At 36.7% G+C, this 17,587-nt stretch overlaps 1 protein-coding gene across 2 annotated transcripts; it reads right to left on the reverse strand.

Moving 5' to 3' along the window:
• Positions 1–1,377: 1,377 nt before the first annotated feature.
• Positions 1,378–8,312, reverse strand: LOC130817817 (uncharacterized). 2 transcript variants are annotated; one of them, XM_057683730.1, is made up of 3 exons: positions 7,944–8,312; positions 4,999–5,167; positions 1,378–4,397 (listed from the first exon to the last, which is right to left on the reverse strand). In XM_057683730.1, the coding sequence occupies exons 1-3, from the start codon at positions 8,055–8,057 to the stop codon at positions 1,699–1,701; spliced, it is 2,982 nt and encodes a 993-aa protein (XP_057539713.1). In that variant the 5' UTR covers positions 8,058–8,312; the 3' UTR covers positions 1,378–1,698. The 2 variants fall into 2 exon arrangements, with proteins under 2 accessions (XP_057539713.1, XP_057539714.1); XM_057683731.1 differs by having other exon boundaries at positions 7,949–8,304.
• Positions 8,313–17,587: the final 9,275 nt, after the last annotated feature.

A 17,587-nucleotide genomic window follows, 5' to 3' on the forward strand; every position in this document is an offset into this window, starting at 1 on the left:
GCATTGGAATATGAAGAAATGAGATTGTAGAAAAAGAATAAGCATGACCATTAAATATGTCAAGAGATATAAGCATGACTATTAAATATGTCAAGAGATATTACTACTAAAATTACACTATAACTTTCCATTACAATTTTCACCATTTAATACCGATTACCAAACGGAATGTTATCCTTAACTAAAAAAAATTAGATTTTGATCGGTACAAAACATAAATATTGGCCCTATACGTAATAAGGGTGTTAAAAAATATCCGATTTTTAAAACTTGACCCGAATAATCTGGTATCCGGATTTAAAAATTGGATAATTTACCCAGTTAACAAATTCATGGTAATTCGGGTCGGGTACCCGATTTTAAAACCGGTATTCGGGTCGGATATGGTACACACACGTACATACATACATACATATACATATATATATATATATATATATATATATATATATATATATATATATATATATATATATATATATATATATATATATATATATATATATATATATATATATATATATATATATGTCTGTGTGTGTATATATATTATATATATATATATTTTTTTATACTTGTTTTGGAAAATAAAAACCCTAACGTGTAGTAACTTCGGAGTTCGGCCTAATGTATTAGTTTACTGCCTTAGCCGCACACAATTCCTCTTCTAATCACTTGCTTTTAGTTTTTAATAGTTTGATATGTAACTCTATTGTTGTATTTTAATTGACTTATGGTTGTGTTTTAATTTTTAACCTCTCTATTCCTTACCACATGATTTGTCTTTGATGAGTTATGACTAATTAAGTTAAGTCTTTTAGATTTTAATAATTTGTCTTTTAGTATTTGAATCTTATATATAAAAAAAATTCTAAAACAAATAAGAGAAAAAAAAACACATGTTTAGGAAATAAACAAAAACGAATATTCGATTTCCGACCCGGTTTAAATTGGGTTGGAACCGGATCGCATTTTTAGATACCTGAAAAACCGGGTACCCGGATATCCGGATCCGAGTCGACCCGGTATCTGATTTTGAACACCCCTACTTATAAGTATTTATATGTTATTTTCTGCAATTGATTTTCAATTGGGAGTAATTACCCACCACTTGTTACTTTGGGTTCTTGAGTAGTCTCTTTTCAGTAGGCCTATTGAGGAACCATATCATCTCTTTGAGAGGCGGCTTCCAAAGTCGAGTCCAATTTAAAAAATTCCTATTATGCGCATGCATTTCACGAACACATCTACTATAATTTTTAGCGTGCAGTTATACTACATTTTCTGTTTTTCTATTTTTTAAATCTAATGGATCAAGCCTATTGAGACTGTGTCTTGAAACGGTCTCTTACAACAATTGTGTATACTTTTAATCCATTTCAGTGAACATTCCAAGATAAATGTTTGTCATCCAGCATCACCATATATCATTGACAGCTTCAACTCAAGTTGGAAGAAATAATACAGAATAGTCACAAAAACAATCTTGCACTGTATTAGAGAATACATAATATACATCCAATGAGTTATAAATATCATATAAACATCTAAATTACACATGATCCAATAAAAATATTATCCTTACGTGTTTTTTCATCCACTTAGAGGAGAATTGGCATGTTTATGTAAAAATACCAAAAAATTTCTTCCATTTATCCTCAATAATATAGTGAAACACCGCATAAAAATCAATCTTTATTATTGAGGTAGCGAGGTAAGCTTCATTTCCATTTGTTTGGCTCGACGAAGAGCATCCAACGCCTCTGCTTGCTTTCCGGAGCGTTTCAGAGTCAGGGCCTTCATTTTTTCAGCTTTAATTTGAGCTTCTAGCTGAGTTCTCTCTTCAATGGAACTCTCATTCTTAGTTGAGACTGATGTTCGTTGCTCTGCCTTTGCTGGGATGTGTGAGATAATATCATCTTGCAAACCAATCGCCTTGAGGGCCGATAAGAGCTGAGGGTCAAAGAGATCCTCGACAATTGCCTCATCAGCATGTCCTGTGTAACTTGATGAAGGACCAGCTGGGTTTGGAGGACTAACTTCCTCAAGTTGTGCTTCAAGTTTCTTGGCTAATTCAAGTTCAGCATCTGCTTCTTCTACCTTACCTTCTCTACGTAGCTTCATAGCATTCCGTTTGTGATTGAGGCACGCTCGCTGCAATTTTAAACGTTCACCGCTGGACATTGGTTTCGGGGGGCTCGCCTGGGAAGCCAGCTCTTTGTGTGGGGTGGAAGTCGTGGATGGGCTATGCACTTCTCTGGTAGAAGAAGACCCAATGGTAGTTGAGGCTTCCATGGGCACAGGACCAGTTGGGTCCTCCAAATTTTTTTCCAACAGCTTTGCTTTTCTAAGCTCCTCTTTGGCTTCCGCCAATTTACCTTCTTTCTTCAATGCAAGAGCTTTCCTTTTATGAGAAAGAATCTCCTGTCGGATTGGATCTTTTTGGTTATCCGAAGAAACACCTGGGGAGAGGTTAGCTCTAGGAATAGCTTCCTGCACTACTTGACGTTTCTCTGAGGCATCATTGACTTCAGCTGGTCTCTTGAGAGGTGTTTGATGAGTTCCTCTTTCAATAAGCTCAGTATTTTCAAGTGGATTTCCTGGTTTTGCAGCTTCGTTTTCAACCTTTGGCTCAGAGATAGTATCGACTATCTCTACCTTTGGTGCTTCTAGTTCTGCCAAATCTTGCTCTAATATCTTCGCATTTTGAAGCACTTCATCAGCGTCAGCCTCCTGTCCTTGACGTCTAAGAGCCAAAGCCTTCCTCTTCAAACCTAACAGTTCTCTCTGAATCTCGGCTTTACTTCTTCGTTTCACAACTTTAGTAGAAGTGTTTTTGTTGGGCACTTCAGCTGAATGTGTGGCACTAGCGTCATCTTCATCCTGCCAGCCCAAGTTTTTGAGGAGTGAAAGATATGCCGGATCATGCAGATCTTGATCTGTAACATCCCCTTGTCCATCCTCGAGAGCAAGAATAGAAGACAAATCAAGCGGCTCAACTACCGGTTCTGATACTCCATCCAAAGGAGTGTCCATAACTCCAGTAGGATTGTCCATCTCCTCAAGCTGCTGCTCAAGGGCTTTTCCTTTCTTGAGTTCGTTATCAGCTTCTTCAAGTTTCCCTTCCCTTCGTAAAGCAAGGGCTTTCTTTTTCAGTGCAAGAAGATCTTTCTGAATCATATATCTACTCTTCACTGGTTTTTTTGTTTCAAAATTGTGGATTACGTCAGAAGTTTTAAAACGCAATCCACTAGATTCAGGATCCGTTTCATCAATCTTTTCAAGGTCCTTTTCAAGCGCTTTCGCCCTCTTAAGCAGTGTCATTGCCTCTTCTGTATTCCCAGATCTTTTCTGATTTACAGCTTCTTTCTTCAACTTGAAGATCTCATCTGAAAGTGCCTGTCTATTAACAGGAGAGAACCGAGTTAGAAGATGATCAGTATGATCAGGCTCCTCAGTCCAACCTAGAGACTGCAAGGCAGCAGCCATTTCCGGGTCATGCAGATCATCTTCAGTCGCATCAAAATTCCCATCAACACCAAGATCACCACCAAAGGCAGAGAAATTGTCCAAGTCAAACGCAGAATCCAAATTAAACTCAGCAGAAAAATTATTTTTCTCGTCATTATCTAAACAACATATCAAAGCAGATAGCTCATCATCAGAGCCCTCAGCATCAGCCAAAAGTTCTTGTTCCTCAAGTTGCTTCTCTAAAATTTTTGCTTTCTTTAGTTCTTCCTTGGCTTCAGCAAGTTTCCCCTCACGCTTAAGCATAAGAGCCTTTTTCTTCAGGGAAATAACTTCAGTTTTGTCAATACCTGAAGACACTTTACGGTGACTACTTTCACCAGAATCCTGGAGTAGACTGAGAAGTTCACCTTCTAGGCTTGTTGGAGCTGGTTTTTTACTCGTGTCGTGAATATCGACATCAGACCATCCAAGTTCTTTGAGTTCCGCTGTGAGATCTTCCTTTTCTGTCACCTTTGAAGACTTGTCTTTAGTTCCTAATTCAGAAGACATGTCTTTCAGTGTCTCAGCAGAGCTGTTAGCAGTCAGAGCCTTTTTCCTATTCTTCCGTAATTGGAGTTCCAGAGCAGCTGCTTGCCGCTCAAGTTCCCGAGATATTTTAAAGGCTTTTAGAGCTTCAGCAGATTTCCCTTCTCCCTTAAGTATTTTATATTTGTTCTTCTCATCCAAAGCTTGTTGGCGTAGTTTTGCTGGAGTGGGAGAATCCAACTCACTATTATTTCCATCAGATGCATTGCCAACCATGTCTACATCCTCATTTTGGGTAGAAATTTCTTTACCAGGTCCCATATGATCCGATTCTCTAACATCATTCACCAGGATATCATTTAAAACTTCATCCACACTCCTGGATGCCGCGTTTGAGGACCCTGATCAGAACTCAAAACCAATCAATATTAGATAAAGATGCAAATTTTAAAAGTATATAATTTCATGAAAGGCAAGAATCCAAAAGAAAAGAGTCCTGGCACATATGTTTTCCAGTCATTAATTCTCCGATCATTGCAAACTCCAACCAATGACTATAGGTAACCTTATATGGGTGTATTTTGAAACATAGATAACAATGGACTATGGAGTATGGACTAACCAAATGTCTCACTATATCATGTTTTAACTTATATTATGTCCCTAGTTACTTCATCCTTGCCTCCTTCGTAGGAGTACGAAAGCATTTGGATAATATTAGTAAGGTACACTATGATATGATCTATGGTTAAAGAACCCTATCTCCTTCAAGATGGTAAGTCTACTAACATCTAACTGTTGCCACTTCCCCCATCGTCACCTTATACACGAACAAAAGAATATAAACCTTGAGTCTGCCATTATATGCAAGAGCATCAACACAGGAATTCAAATAAAAAAAATTTTTAAAAAAAAAAAAGCCAAAGTAAATCAGTAAAAAGAGAACTCAACCTAATCATCCATCTGAAAGAAGCAATAAGCATGTAAAACAAGAGTCTGTACCTTTTCCAGCACGATTTTTATGTCCATATCGTTGCTCAAGCCGAGTAGCCTCTTCTAGTTTCTTACAAGCTTCACATATACGAACTGGGGAATCGCCCTGACCTCGCAAATACATTCTGTTCTTTGTACAATTATTGCAAAAAAGATCTCCACACCTTCGACAATGATGCTGAAAAAGAGAAACAAAAATCCATAAATCCCTTCTCTAGAGAGATGAACAATTAATGACAAACAATGATCTTATATAAAATTGTTGTGAATGGGCCATGATGTTTGGTGAAGAACAAGCCCAAACAATTGCAAAAATAAACCACAAAAACAGACCAAGAACAACCATGAACAAAGACACCATCTTCATGAGGTGCCTATGGATACCTCCCCCTCAAACAATTACTTTCATTAATATATCAACATACATCAATGAGAAGCCACACACAAGCTTTAAGAATAACCTCCCAAAGCAAAGACCTCACCTTTAATGGTGGTCAACAAGCTAATACAAAGAAGAGGAAACTCTAATGTACGAACCCTAGTTGCCTCTCTTGTATTAGTCTCTCACAATGCTCTCTAATGATGTTCTAAGACTCCCTTATATAGCCTCTAGCATAATAGAAAACCCTAAGACAAATGGCTTAAAAGCCCACACCTAAAATACCCGCAAACACAAAACATCAAAATGGACCTGCACATTCCACTCGAATGAGGCATTTCTGAGCTCGAACGAGCGGCCTTCAGCGGCAGCTACTAACTTCCTTTGTTCGATGCCTCGAGCAAGCAACTTGCTCTTTTTGTGTCTTGCCTCGAACAAGGCGCACCATCATAGTCATCATCATCCACAAAGCCTAGAGCAGCATCTCCGCTACTTTCACCATTTCTTTTCCCAATCCTCAAGTCTTTCATCTTTTCGAGGTCTTCCTTCCTTGCACATCATTTAAATGTGCCCCTTCTTCTTACAATAGTAACACTCCTTGTTACTATAGTCATTTCTCCCTTGAGATCCCCCTAGCTTGATAACCCTTCTCTTTTGCTCTCCCTCTAAAACTCTCACCAAATAGTGCCTTATTACTCCCCTTCTTATCTTCCCCATCATGCCTCTCCATGAACCTATCGTTCTTCCTCAACATCACCAATGCTTGATCAAATGTGATAGATTCCCTCACAAGGCAAAGTTTGAAATATATTCTTATAGCTCTTAGGAAGTGAAGCCAAGAGTAGTAGGGCTTTCTCTTCATCGAAAAGCTTCTCATCGTTATTCAACAATTGGCACACCAATTGGTTGAATGCGTTGATATGGTCTTGCATACTTGTATCATCCTCCTTCATGAGTTGATACAACGCCCATCTCAAGCAAAGTTTGTTCGTGAGAGAATTCGAAGCATACACCGCTTGAAGTTTCTCCAACAACACTCTAGGCTTGGTCTCTTTCAAGTAATTTTACTTGATTTCAGGTGCACTGGCAAGTCTAATGGTGCTCACTGCCTTCTTCTTCATGGCCACCCACTTTCCTTCATCCATTGATGTTGGCTTGCTTCTCTCAAGTGCATTATCAATCCCTTGTTACACCAACAAGTCTTCAACGGCGCTTCTCCACACCGAAAAATTCATTCTTCCATCAAACAATGGAATTTGAAACTCTACACCATTACCCATCTTGCTTTTTCACCAAATTCCAAACTTTCATCCACAAAACAACTCAAGAATCTAACCTAAAGCTCTGATACCAATTGTTGTGAATGACCTATGATGTTTGGTGAAGAACAAGCACAAACAATTGCACAAAAAAACAACAAAAACAGAGCAAGAGCAACAATGAACAAAGACACAATCTTTATGAGGTATTTATAGATACCTCCCCCTCAAACAATGATTACTTTCATTTATATATCAACATACATCAATGAGAAGTCACATACATCAATAAGAAGTCACACACAAACTTTAAGAACAACCTCTCAAACCAAAGACCTAACTTTTAATGGTGGTCTCACTCAAACAACCTAATACAATGAAGAGGGAACTCTAATGGATGAACTCTAGTTGCCTGTTTAGTATTAGTCTCTCACAATGCTCTCTAATGATGTTCTAAGGCTCCCTTATGTAGCCTCTAACATAATAGAAAACCCTAAGACAAATGGCATAAAAGCGCAAGCCTTAAATACCCGCAAACACAAAACGTCAGAATAGACCTACACATATCGCTTGACGAGGCAGTTCTGTGGTCGAACAAGCGGCCTTCAGGGGCAACTACTGACTTCCTTTGTTCGATGCCTCGAGCAAGCAGCTTGCTCTTTGTGTCTAGCCTCGAACAAGGCATACTTTGAATCCTTCCTCTTGCACTCTCTTACCTTCATCATGGCACAAGAAATCACCCACTTTGATCACTTCATCATATGATCCAAAGCGTATCATTCTATACTTCATTTCACACTCATCACTGTTCTCAATCGTGCAAGCCATTGAGTAAGCAACGAGGTGATCTAACTCACCTCCATCATTGTGAGATTTGGGACTTGTCACAACAAAAACTAAGTTGATACTGAAAAAGGTTGTTTTAAATACCATATCAACACAAATAACAAGTGTTCAGCATAGCAATTAGAACTAACCAAATGATCATAACAGTTAAAGAACATAATTTCACCACTTTCATCAAATAGAACATGAAACAATCATAATTTGATAACTACCCTCATCATAAAATCTATAATGATCACCTGCGTAATTACCATTTTCATTAAATCGAACAGTAAAAATCTTAATTTGGGAACTACCCTCATCAAAAACACCTATCCTAATCACCTGAACAATTACCATTTTCATCAATTTTAACAAGAAAATGCTGATTTGGAAAATACCCAAATGAAAAATAATTAAATTTCAAACAAACACTTCGACAATTCAAAATACCAAAATAGGAGAATTAAGTATTAAAAAAAAGAAAGTACCTTACGATTGATAAAGGTGAACTGAGAAGAACAAGATTTACAGTGGGAAGCATCAAGAACCCAAGTATTACCCCGTAATGAGGGTTTTGGCGGTAATCCTATCTTCTCTAACATATTTCTGACAAAGGATGTAGAAAAAGGATGAACCCTAGAAAATTAATGCAAAAAAGGATAGTTAAATTCGCAATTAATTTAACCCGACAATGAATCGTGAATTTTAAATTAGTTAGATGCTTTCATCTTCAACTGTGGGTAATGTTAACTCCAACAACGATGAATCTTCTCGTTGTTTTCCCCTGCAATTCTTCCTTTTGGGTTTAACAATTTCAAAATCTTAATTTTTAATAATCTCATTATTTTAGGTAGACTTTTCCTATGTTGACGTGGGTTTAAGAAAATAATTGAAAAAATTATGAGATTAATGACCTTTAATCAATTTTTGTGTTATAATCTCACTTTCAATTAATCTTGACGAATATTTACCTGACTATTAGCAGTGCATTTAGTGTATCCCGTCAAATATTTACCTGACTATGCTAACCCACTAAAGTCTTACTAAATAAGAAATGGTATTGTTATGGGTCAAATAAATAAACCCGTAATTTATTTAGTTAAACCCTAACCACCCAACTCGGTCCAATAACTTCTTAAAATAACTACCCATTACTCACCATAATCTACCACTCACCCATCATCCCCATGATTCCCACATTTATTCATCATTTAACCTCCATTCTACCATGATAAATACATGTCGCGTACATCATTTGCACGGGACTAAGCTTTTATATTGCTATCGTTACACCACAATAAATATTCACCCTCCTATGTACAATCTATACTGAACCAAATATTCCTTCAATTGATCTAAACTCATCCTACAATCCGTTAATCTTGTATTCATTCATTATCATATATTCATTACTTTCTATCTCCCGATCTGACTTGAGCGTGGGAGGGGTTTTCCGGGAAATCACCCCCGGACAAGGCTAACGTTGTATTGCAGGATTTGAGGTCTCATCAACGGAAGGATCATAAGCATTTTCAGCATACTGACAGTTATCCCCGACCACACCTTTTATCCAGGTATTTAAATGTCTTTTACAATTCATCGTTTCATTACCGAAACAGTTTGGCGCCGTCTGTGGGGACTGAACGAAAAGTCATGGCTTCCAAAAGAAATCCAACACAAACCGCTACCGTGCATAGCACAGATACAGACACTTCAGCGGGTCACGCTAACAATCAAGCCGTGACTCGCCGTGATCTGGACATGCTAGCACGAAACCTCACTGCCGCCTTTTCCGAACAACTCCGCACATACCCAATTTTATGGCGTATAACTATCTCATCATTTTTTTTTTCGGTGGGTATAAGTCAGGAACTGTAATGGAGTAATGTTTGGGAGTATTTGCTATATCTTTTGCTGGTTGGATTTATAAAAAAAAATAAAAAAAAAAAAAAAAAAGTCCAAGTTAATATTTGGATCGTCCTTTGAAATCTTCTTGCATCACAAGCTAACGAAGTGAAATAACCGTCTTGGGGTATTATTGCATTTTTAATATACATTAAAACTTTATTAAAGTTCAGCTATTATTCTTTATATTCATAATAACATTATTAGGGCTGAAAGTTATTAGATTTTTCATTGCAAGATCAGGATTCATATTCAACTCAATCAATTGAGTTAACGATCCAATAGAGAAGAAGCTTAATCCAACTTCTTTTATACTGAGAATTGGATGCAATTATTAATTCCTATCAGTAATTAATTCTCATTAACATGTACTTTCCAATCATGATTATATTTTGTATATCACCAAATTCATTCGGCTATCACCACTAAACATACCAAATCATCAGATTTCCTTTCAGCTTACGGACCCGGTCCGGTCTTGCCTAAACCCGGTCAGGTCCTGCGATTTCTGCTTTCTGGAAACTCTCAACATACGGACCCGGTCCGGTCTTCCAGAAACCCGGTCCGGTCCTGCTTTAATAACCGTTTTTCCGCACGGTTTTTATTTTATGATGAGGAATGTAACAAGCAAAAAAAGAAAACATTTTTTTTCTCTGTTTTTAGATACTATTAACTCTTCACTTTTGGGAGAAAAACTTGATCGAGAATATTTGGGCCAAATCATTTCAAGTGTTTGTCATTATTCAAGGATATAAAGTTGGATCTTATTGCTCTTATTCATCAATGTATACCGTTTCAATGTTGAGTTCAGTTTGATGCACCTTCTAAAGGGTTATTAAATCCGTAGAACGTTTCCAAACCAACTTCAATCGACTAAAAATTTCAGTCCTAATGTTGAAGTTCGGTTTGATGCACATTCTAAAGGATTAGATAACCCATAGAACGTTTCCAAACTAGCTTAAACTAAGTGGTTTCGGACTAAAGGACCATCATCTTATCTTTACTGTGCCGTATGTGAATATTCCCTGAATTTTTCTCGGCACCCATTATTTTTGGGGATTCGGAAATTATTTGTTAATGATGAAGATTTGATTTGAAGATCATTTTGCTATGAGGAAAAGAAGGTTCCCACTCGTGTGTGACCGTCTAATTATGTGATATATTATATCCCGCTCTTTAATTTCACCATTTTTTGTCAACTCCAGCTATGTGACCGTCTAATTAATAAGCTATATATCATAAGCGATTCGGATGCGATGAGTCATTCTGTACCATCGAATAGCCGAATTCTCTTGTCTAAGGTTATTATACAAGTTTTGTCTTTTGCCGTATCATCAATTTGTCCGAAATATTAAAAACTCGGACCCACCCCCCAAGGGCCTCCAATAATTTCGCAAAAAATTGTCTAAGTATTGAAAGTAGCCGAGTTATGCTACATCCGAATCATCGAAGACTCGGTTGAGTAATTGTCATGACGTATTATCATAAAGTCGGACCCAAATTTGGTTTGATGCACCTTCTAAAGGGTTATTAGATCCATAGAACGTTTCCAAACCAATTTCAACTGACCAAAAAATTCAGTCTCATTGTTGAAGTTCGGTTTGATGCACTATCTAAAGGATTAGATGACCCGTAGAACGTTTCCGAACTAGCTTCAGCTACGTGATTTCAATCTGAAAAAATTACTCCAAATATTGCCCAATTCAATGTATTGGCTGAATCCGAATATGATCCGACGGTGGTTCAATCTGAGGTGACTCGATGCATGGAGAAAAATCATCATCCTCGCCTTCTAATGAAATGCTACATAAAGGATGCAAATCTTTGATTAGTATTGCCAAGTGAAGAATATATTATATTAATCTGATGATGATCATACAGTTACTCTTGCTTTTATTTATCAACATATATCGGGTGTTTTATATTTGTTATATTCATGGGTCAACATGAAAAGTGATGAAGTATGATACTGACACATTGGAAGAATATTATATTATTTCTGCATGGGAATTCAATACTTCACCATTATTATTCTTAATATATTGGGTCTTACTTATATGTGGTTTTCAATGATGAGTGTATAAAGTCATCTGAGTTTTCACCTAGTTTGAAAGTCATATTATTATTGAAGTTCCAACACGTGGGCGTTATTTGTCACATTATGGAATCATCTGAGCTTTCAACTAGTTTGAAGTCATATTATTATTAAAGTCCCAACATGTGGGCATTATTCGTCATATTATGGAATCATCTAAGCTTTCATCTAGTTTGAAAGCCATATTATTATTGAAGTCCCAAAATGATTGATTTTGGGCAATATTTTCAAAGTATTTATCTTAATTATCAAACTTTCACCTAGTTTGAAAGTGAAATCATTGCGAGTGTCACCTAGCTTGGTAACTCGGACTCTTATTAAGCCCCAAAACGAGTTTTTTTGGGCGTTATTTGTCAATGTATTCATAGCAAGTATCACCTAGCTTGATAACTCGATCACTTATTCAGCGGACCTATGTCCGATCAGTATATTCGTCAATGTTTTCGAAGGATTCACCTAGTATGATTCCTTATCTAAGTCTCGGGTGATTGACGGCTGGGCAATGCAGACCTACGTCCGATCATCAAAATATTCTAGCGAGTATCACCTAGCTTGATAACTCGATCACTTATTCAGCGGACCTATGTCCGATTAGTATATTCATCAATGTTTTCGAAGGATTCACCTAGTATGATTCCTTATCTAAGTCCCGGGTGATTGACGGCTGGGCAATGCGGACCTACGTCCGATCCAAATATTCCTTAAATGCAGACTTATGTTTGATCCGAATATTCATCAACGCTTTCGAAGGATTCATCTAATATGATTTCTTATCTAAGTCACAGGTGTTTGACTGCCAGGCCATATCATCATATCAAGCTCAAATGTCGAATCATCATATCAGGCTCAAACGCCGAATCATCATATCAGGCTCTAAAAGTCGAATCATCAAAAGTGGCCCAAAGGCCAAATATTTATAATTCATGGGGCTTCCACCATCATGGGCCCATCGAGGCAAGAATTCGAAGTTTACCTTATTCGGACCTTATTGCATGGTTTCTTCAGAATATTTATTTGATCTGCATCATAGGTATGATTTTTTCCGCATAAAGACTGATACCCTCGCTACATTAAATTCCCTCATCTATCACTCTTCATGCGTGGGGCTAATGTTATGGGGTCAAATAAATAAACCCGTAATTTATTTAGTCAAACCCTAACCACCCAACTCGGTCCAATAACTTCTTAAAATAACTACCCATTACTCACCATAACTACCACTCACCCATCATCCCCATGATTCCCACATTTATTCACCATTTAACCTCTATTCTACCATGATAAATACATGTCGCGTACATCATTTGCACGGGACTAAGCTTTTATATTGCTATCGTTACACCACAATAAATATTCACCCTCCTACGTACAATCTATACTGAACCAAATATTCCTTCAATTGATCTAAACTCAACCTACAATCCGTTAATCTTGTATTCATTCATTATCATATATTCATTACTTTCTGTCTCCCGATCTGACTTGAGCGTCGGAGGGGTTTTCCGGGAAATCACCCCCGGACAAGGCTAACGTTGTATTGCAGGATTTGAGGTCTCATCAACGGAAGGATCATAAGCATTTTCAGCATACTGACAGTTATCCCCGACCACACCTTTTATCCAGGTATTTAAATGTCTTTTACAATTCATCGTTTCATTACCGAAACAGGTATAAACCAAAAAAACATTATCTCCAACACACTATACAATCGTCAACCTCATCAATAAAACATAATAATCCAACATGAACTATTTAATACATAATGTTCATTACATACACAAGCTAACTTTCTTCTGTACTCCAATCTCTTGCACACTCACTTATACACTCCAACTTTTACACATTTACTTACACACTTTAAATTAATTACACAAGTTAACCTTATTTTATATTCCTAACACTCTTTTTCATACAATCTTATGAGATAAAAATTTCCCAAAATTTATTATAAATGTCCCTTTAGCCATGAAATCACTTTCACCACCATCATCAAATCTTTCGAACATTCTTCTTATATATTCACTTCATTAAAATCTTACTAACTAAATACCTTTATTTTTAAGTTGAATAATCAAATGAAGATGGAGCTTAATCTTATCACTTTTTAAGTCAATAATCATCAACTTTTGAGGAATCAAGTGTTATCATTTTGGAGCTTAGGTATTATCTTTGGGTAATTGAATTATTGAAGATCTACTTCTTTAAAGCTTGGAGACTTCACTAGTGGAAAAAAATGTATTTGCTGCTCATCATTTACTGCGATTTTTGTATATTCACAGCAATAAATAGGAAAATGAATTAGAAAAAAAAACATTAATTGTTGTGGTTTTCCATGGGACCGCAGCAAATAACCCTTTACAAATACATTAATTGCTCCGGTTACGCTTGAACCGCAGCAAATAACTCTTCACAATACATTAATTGCTCCGGTTTTGCTTGAACCACAGCAAATAACCCTTCACAAATTTTTTAATTGCTCCGGTTTAGTTTGAACCACAGCAAATGACCGTTGGACATTAATTTAATTAAAAACCCGCCAGTTTCTTTTTTCACAAACCCTTCACAAATACGTACACTTTGCTTTGTTCTCTCAAACGAACCCATTGAAAAAACGCTTCATCTTCATCTTCATTTGCTTCGTTCCTCTTCTTCATCTTCACAAACGTATAAGATTAAGCATCAAGATTTGTGTTCGTTTCTTGTGTTCATCTTCATTTTCACAAAACCAGAAATCAAACTTCTTATTCACAAACGTAAATCCTTGCTGCTGTTCTTCTACTGTGTTCTTGTTCATCATCATTCTTCAAAACCGTTTGAAACCAAAGGCATTTGGTTTTGTTCATCTTCAAAACTCAGGAATTAAGGTATTATTTCTCTTTTTAATTTCAATACATACGAAAAACCTTAAAAATGTGGTTTGTTATCTACTGCATATGAAAAATCTTCAAAACTTAAAGGTCTTGTTCATCTAATACTGCTTTAAAAATCTACTGCATACGAATTATTATTATATTTCTCTTTTTAATGTGCTTTGCGTACGAATTATTCTTCTACTGCATACGAATTATTCTTCTACACTGCATACGAATTATGAAAATTAGTGCTAATTAATTTTTTTTTTCTTTGTAGATTATTACATAACCCACGAAATCAAGGTAATTTCTATTTGTTTTGTAAATTTGCAAGTTTATGTTTTTATTGTTTCACTTGTAATTTAGTAATTTAGTTAAAAATGTGGTTTGTTAATTAATTATTTGCATATTTAGTAATTATTTGTGAATGTGGTTTGTATGTGGTTTGTTAATTATTTGCATATTTTGTTAAAAATGTGGTTTGTTGTTATACTTGTCTTTAATTATTAGAATTAGAATACTTATATTTCTAAGGTTAAATGATTTAATTTTATTATTTATATTTTGAATGTTATATTTCTAAGGTTATACAATGTTAATTATTCAAAGTATATATTTTTAGGGTTAAATATGTTTGTTATAAATAAGTATATATGTTTTAAAAGTTGTGTATTAATTTTGTTTTGAATCAATTAATCACACTAATTAGGATGACAAAAGATCGTTCTTGGATGTATGGAAGCATTGAATCGTCGAAATTTATTGATGGCGTATTACAATTTTGTAGTATTGCGGTTGAACATCAAGTTAGGACGGGGGGAGTTGGTTTTTATTGCCCATGTGTCAGTTGTGGCAATGTATCAAAGGTAGATAGTGTTGATATTCTTAGGGAGCACATACTTCGTCGTGGGTTTAGGCTTCAATATCATGTTTGGGTTTGGCATGGTGAGGAGGGAGTTTACAAAGAGAAAAGTGTTGTTGAGGACGTCAATAATGTGGCCGATGTCAATGAGGATGTAGTAGATCACGTTGATGGGTATGAGACAGATGAAGAGAATGTCGATGAGGATGTGGATCGTGTTGATGAGATGATGGAGGGAGTCGAGGATGAGTTAGGAAAACGTCCTCGTGTTTTTGACTTGTTGATAGAGGCTTCTCAAAAGCCTTTGTACCCTGGATGTACAAAGTTCATCAAACTAACAGCAGTGTTGACAATTTTCAACATTAAGTCAAAGTTCAATTGGAGTGATGCTAGTTTCACAATGTTATTAGAAGCGTTCGGTGAGATGCTTCCTGAGGGAAATGAACTTCCAAAGTAGACATATTATGCCAAAAAGCTCATGTATCCTTTCGGCTTAGAGTACCAGAAGATTCATGCGTGTCCGAATGATTGTGTGTTGTATCGGAATGAAAACGAGAACTTAGAAGAGTGTCCTAGGTGTGGGTTATCGCGCTACAAGCGTAAAGGGGCTCGGGATGCTAAAGGGCCCCCGGCTAAGGTATTGCGGTATCTTCCAATAATACCTAGATTCAAGCGCTTGTTTTATATAAAGAAAGATGCGTTAAATTTGAGGTGGCATGCAGATAGGGTGAAGAAAGGTCACTTGCTCACACATCCATCTGATTCTCCAGAGTGGAAGAGTATTGATAGGTTGCATAAGACTTTTGGGGATGAGGTTCGTAATTTAAGGCTCGGACTATGTACGGATGCAATGAACCCATTTGGCAATCTTATTTCTCAACATAGTACTTGGCCGGTACTTTTAGTGATCTATAATTTGCCACCTTGGTTGTGTATGAAGCGTAAATACATAATGCTTTCGCTTCTTATCTCGGGTCCTAAACAACCTGGCAATGACATAGATGTGTATCTTGCACCTCTCATTGAGGATTTGAGAAAGATGTGGGATGAAGGCGTTTCAGTGTTTGATGCATATGCTAATGAGGAGTTCACCTTGCGTGGAATGCTTTTATGCACCGTTAATGATTTTTCGGCATATGGCAACTTATCGGGGTATAAGAACAAAGGGAAGAAAGCATGCCCAATATGTATCGATGACATGGAATCCACGTGGATTCCTAAGTGCAAACACGTATTCATGCACCATCGAAAGTTCTTCCCACGAGACCACATCGTAACAAGAAGAAGTTGTTCAACAGGAAGGTTGAGGATCGTGTAGCTCGTCGACCGTTGACCGGTTATGAGGTTTATGAACAGGTTAAGGGAGTTGAGAGTGTATTTGGTAAAACGGGGCAAGTGCAAGGGGGTGAAGACTGATTATGGAAAAAAGAATCAATCTTTTGGAAGCTTCCATATTGGAGAGATCTACAGGTTAGGCATTGTCTTGACGTTATGCATATAGAGAAAAATGTATGAGGGTCAAGACAAGAAGTCATCGTATCTACAGAATAGTGGAGTTTCTATTTTGGCGTCATCTACATTTTACGCGAGTGCGAAGGATCAAGCGCCGGTTGATGCTAAATTGGTATACTATGGGCGGGTACATGAAATATGGGAGCTTAACTACTCTACTTTCAATATTGGTCTTTTCAAATGTAAGTGGGTAGATAATAATCGACGATGCATAAAAAATGACGACCCTTGTGGATTCACTCTTATAGACTTAGTTCGTTTGCGTGATAGTGAGGAGCCATTCATACTAGCCACACAAGCCAAGAAAGTATTCTACATTGTATACCCGTCTGATAAAAAATGGTTTATTGTTGTACCGGGAAAAAGAAGCATCCTTGGTATAGGTGATGTTGAGGATGAGGAAGAATATGAAACTTTTGAAGACTCCCCTCCCTTTATCAATCCAAAATCAGTGGATCAAGATGATGTAGATGTTGGTTATATGCGTGTAGATCACACGGAAGGAATACATTTGAATTAAGTGATTCACAAGGTATGAATTTAAAGCTTTTAAAAGTTTTTTTGGCACTTGGTTTGTTTTGCATGAAACTTAGCTTATGTTCTTAGTCATATTCTTAATATTACTTAATGTAAATCATAGTCATATTCTTAATATTACTTAGCTTATGTTCTAATATATTTCTATTCACTCTTTTAGGTACTGATATACAATGCATCTATTCAGAGACGAAATTGTCTCCGAGATTGAGACCTCGGATAATGAGCATCGTAGTTATGACAGTGAAGAGGACCAAATTGTGAGATACGAGCGTATGGCTGAAGACGCTCCACCAATTGACAATGATTTTGAGACTGAAGAGGCCCCACCAATGGATGCTTCCACTACCAGTAAGAAAAAAAAAGGGC

The sequence above is a fragment of the Amaranthus tricolor genome, chromosome 7 (genome assembly GCF_026212465.1).
Source record: "Amaranthus tricolor cultivar Red isolate AtriRed21 chromosome 7, ASM2621246v1, whole genome shotgun sequence".
Lineage (NCBI taxonomy): Eukaryota > Viridiplantae > Streptophyta > Magnoliopsida > Caryophyllales > Amaranthaceae > Amaranthus > Amaranthus tricolor.

Excerpts from the sequence above, each read along its gene's own strand:
- LOC130817817 (XM_057683730.1), bottom strand. The coding sequence starts at position 8,057 with ATGTTAGAGAAGATAGGATTACCGCCAAAACCCTCATTACGGGGTAAT. Across the intron at positions 5,168-7,943 it reads TCACCTTTATCAATCGTAAG|CATCATTGTCGAAGGTGTGG; the intron begins GTACTTTCTTTT and ends TCTCTTTTTCAG. Across the intron at positions 4,398-4,998 it reads TAAAAATCGTGCTGGAAAAG|GGTCCTCAAACGCGGCATCC; the intron begins GTACAGACTCTT and ends AGTTCTGATCAG.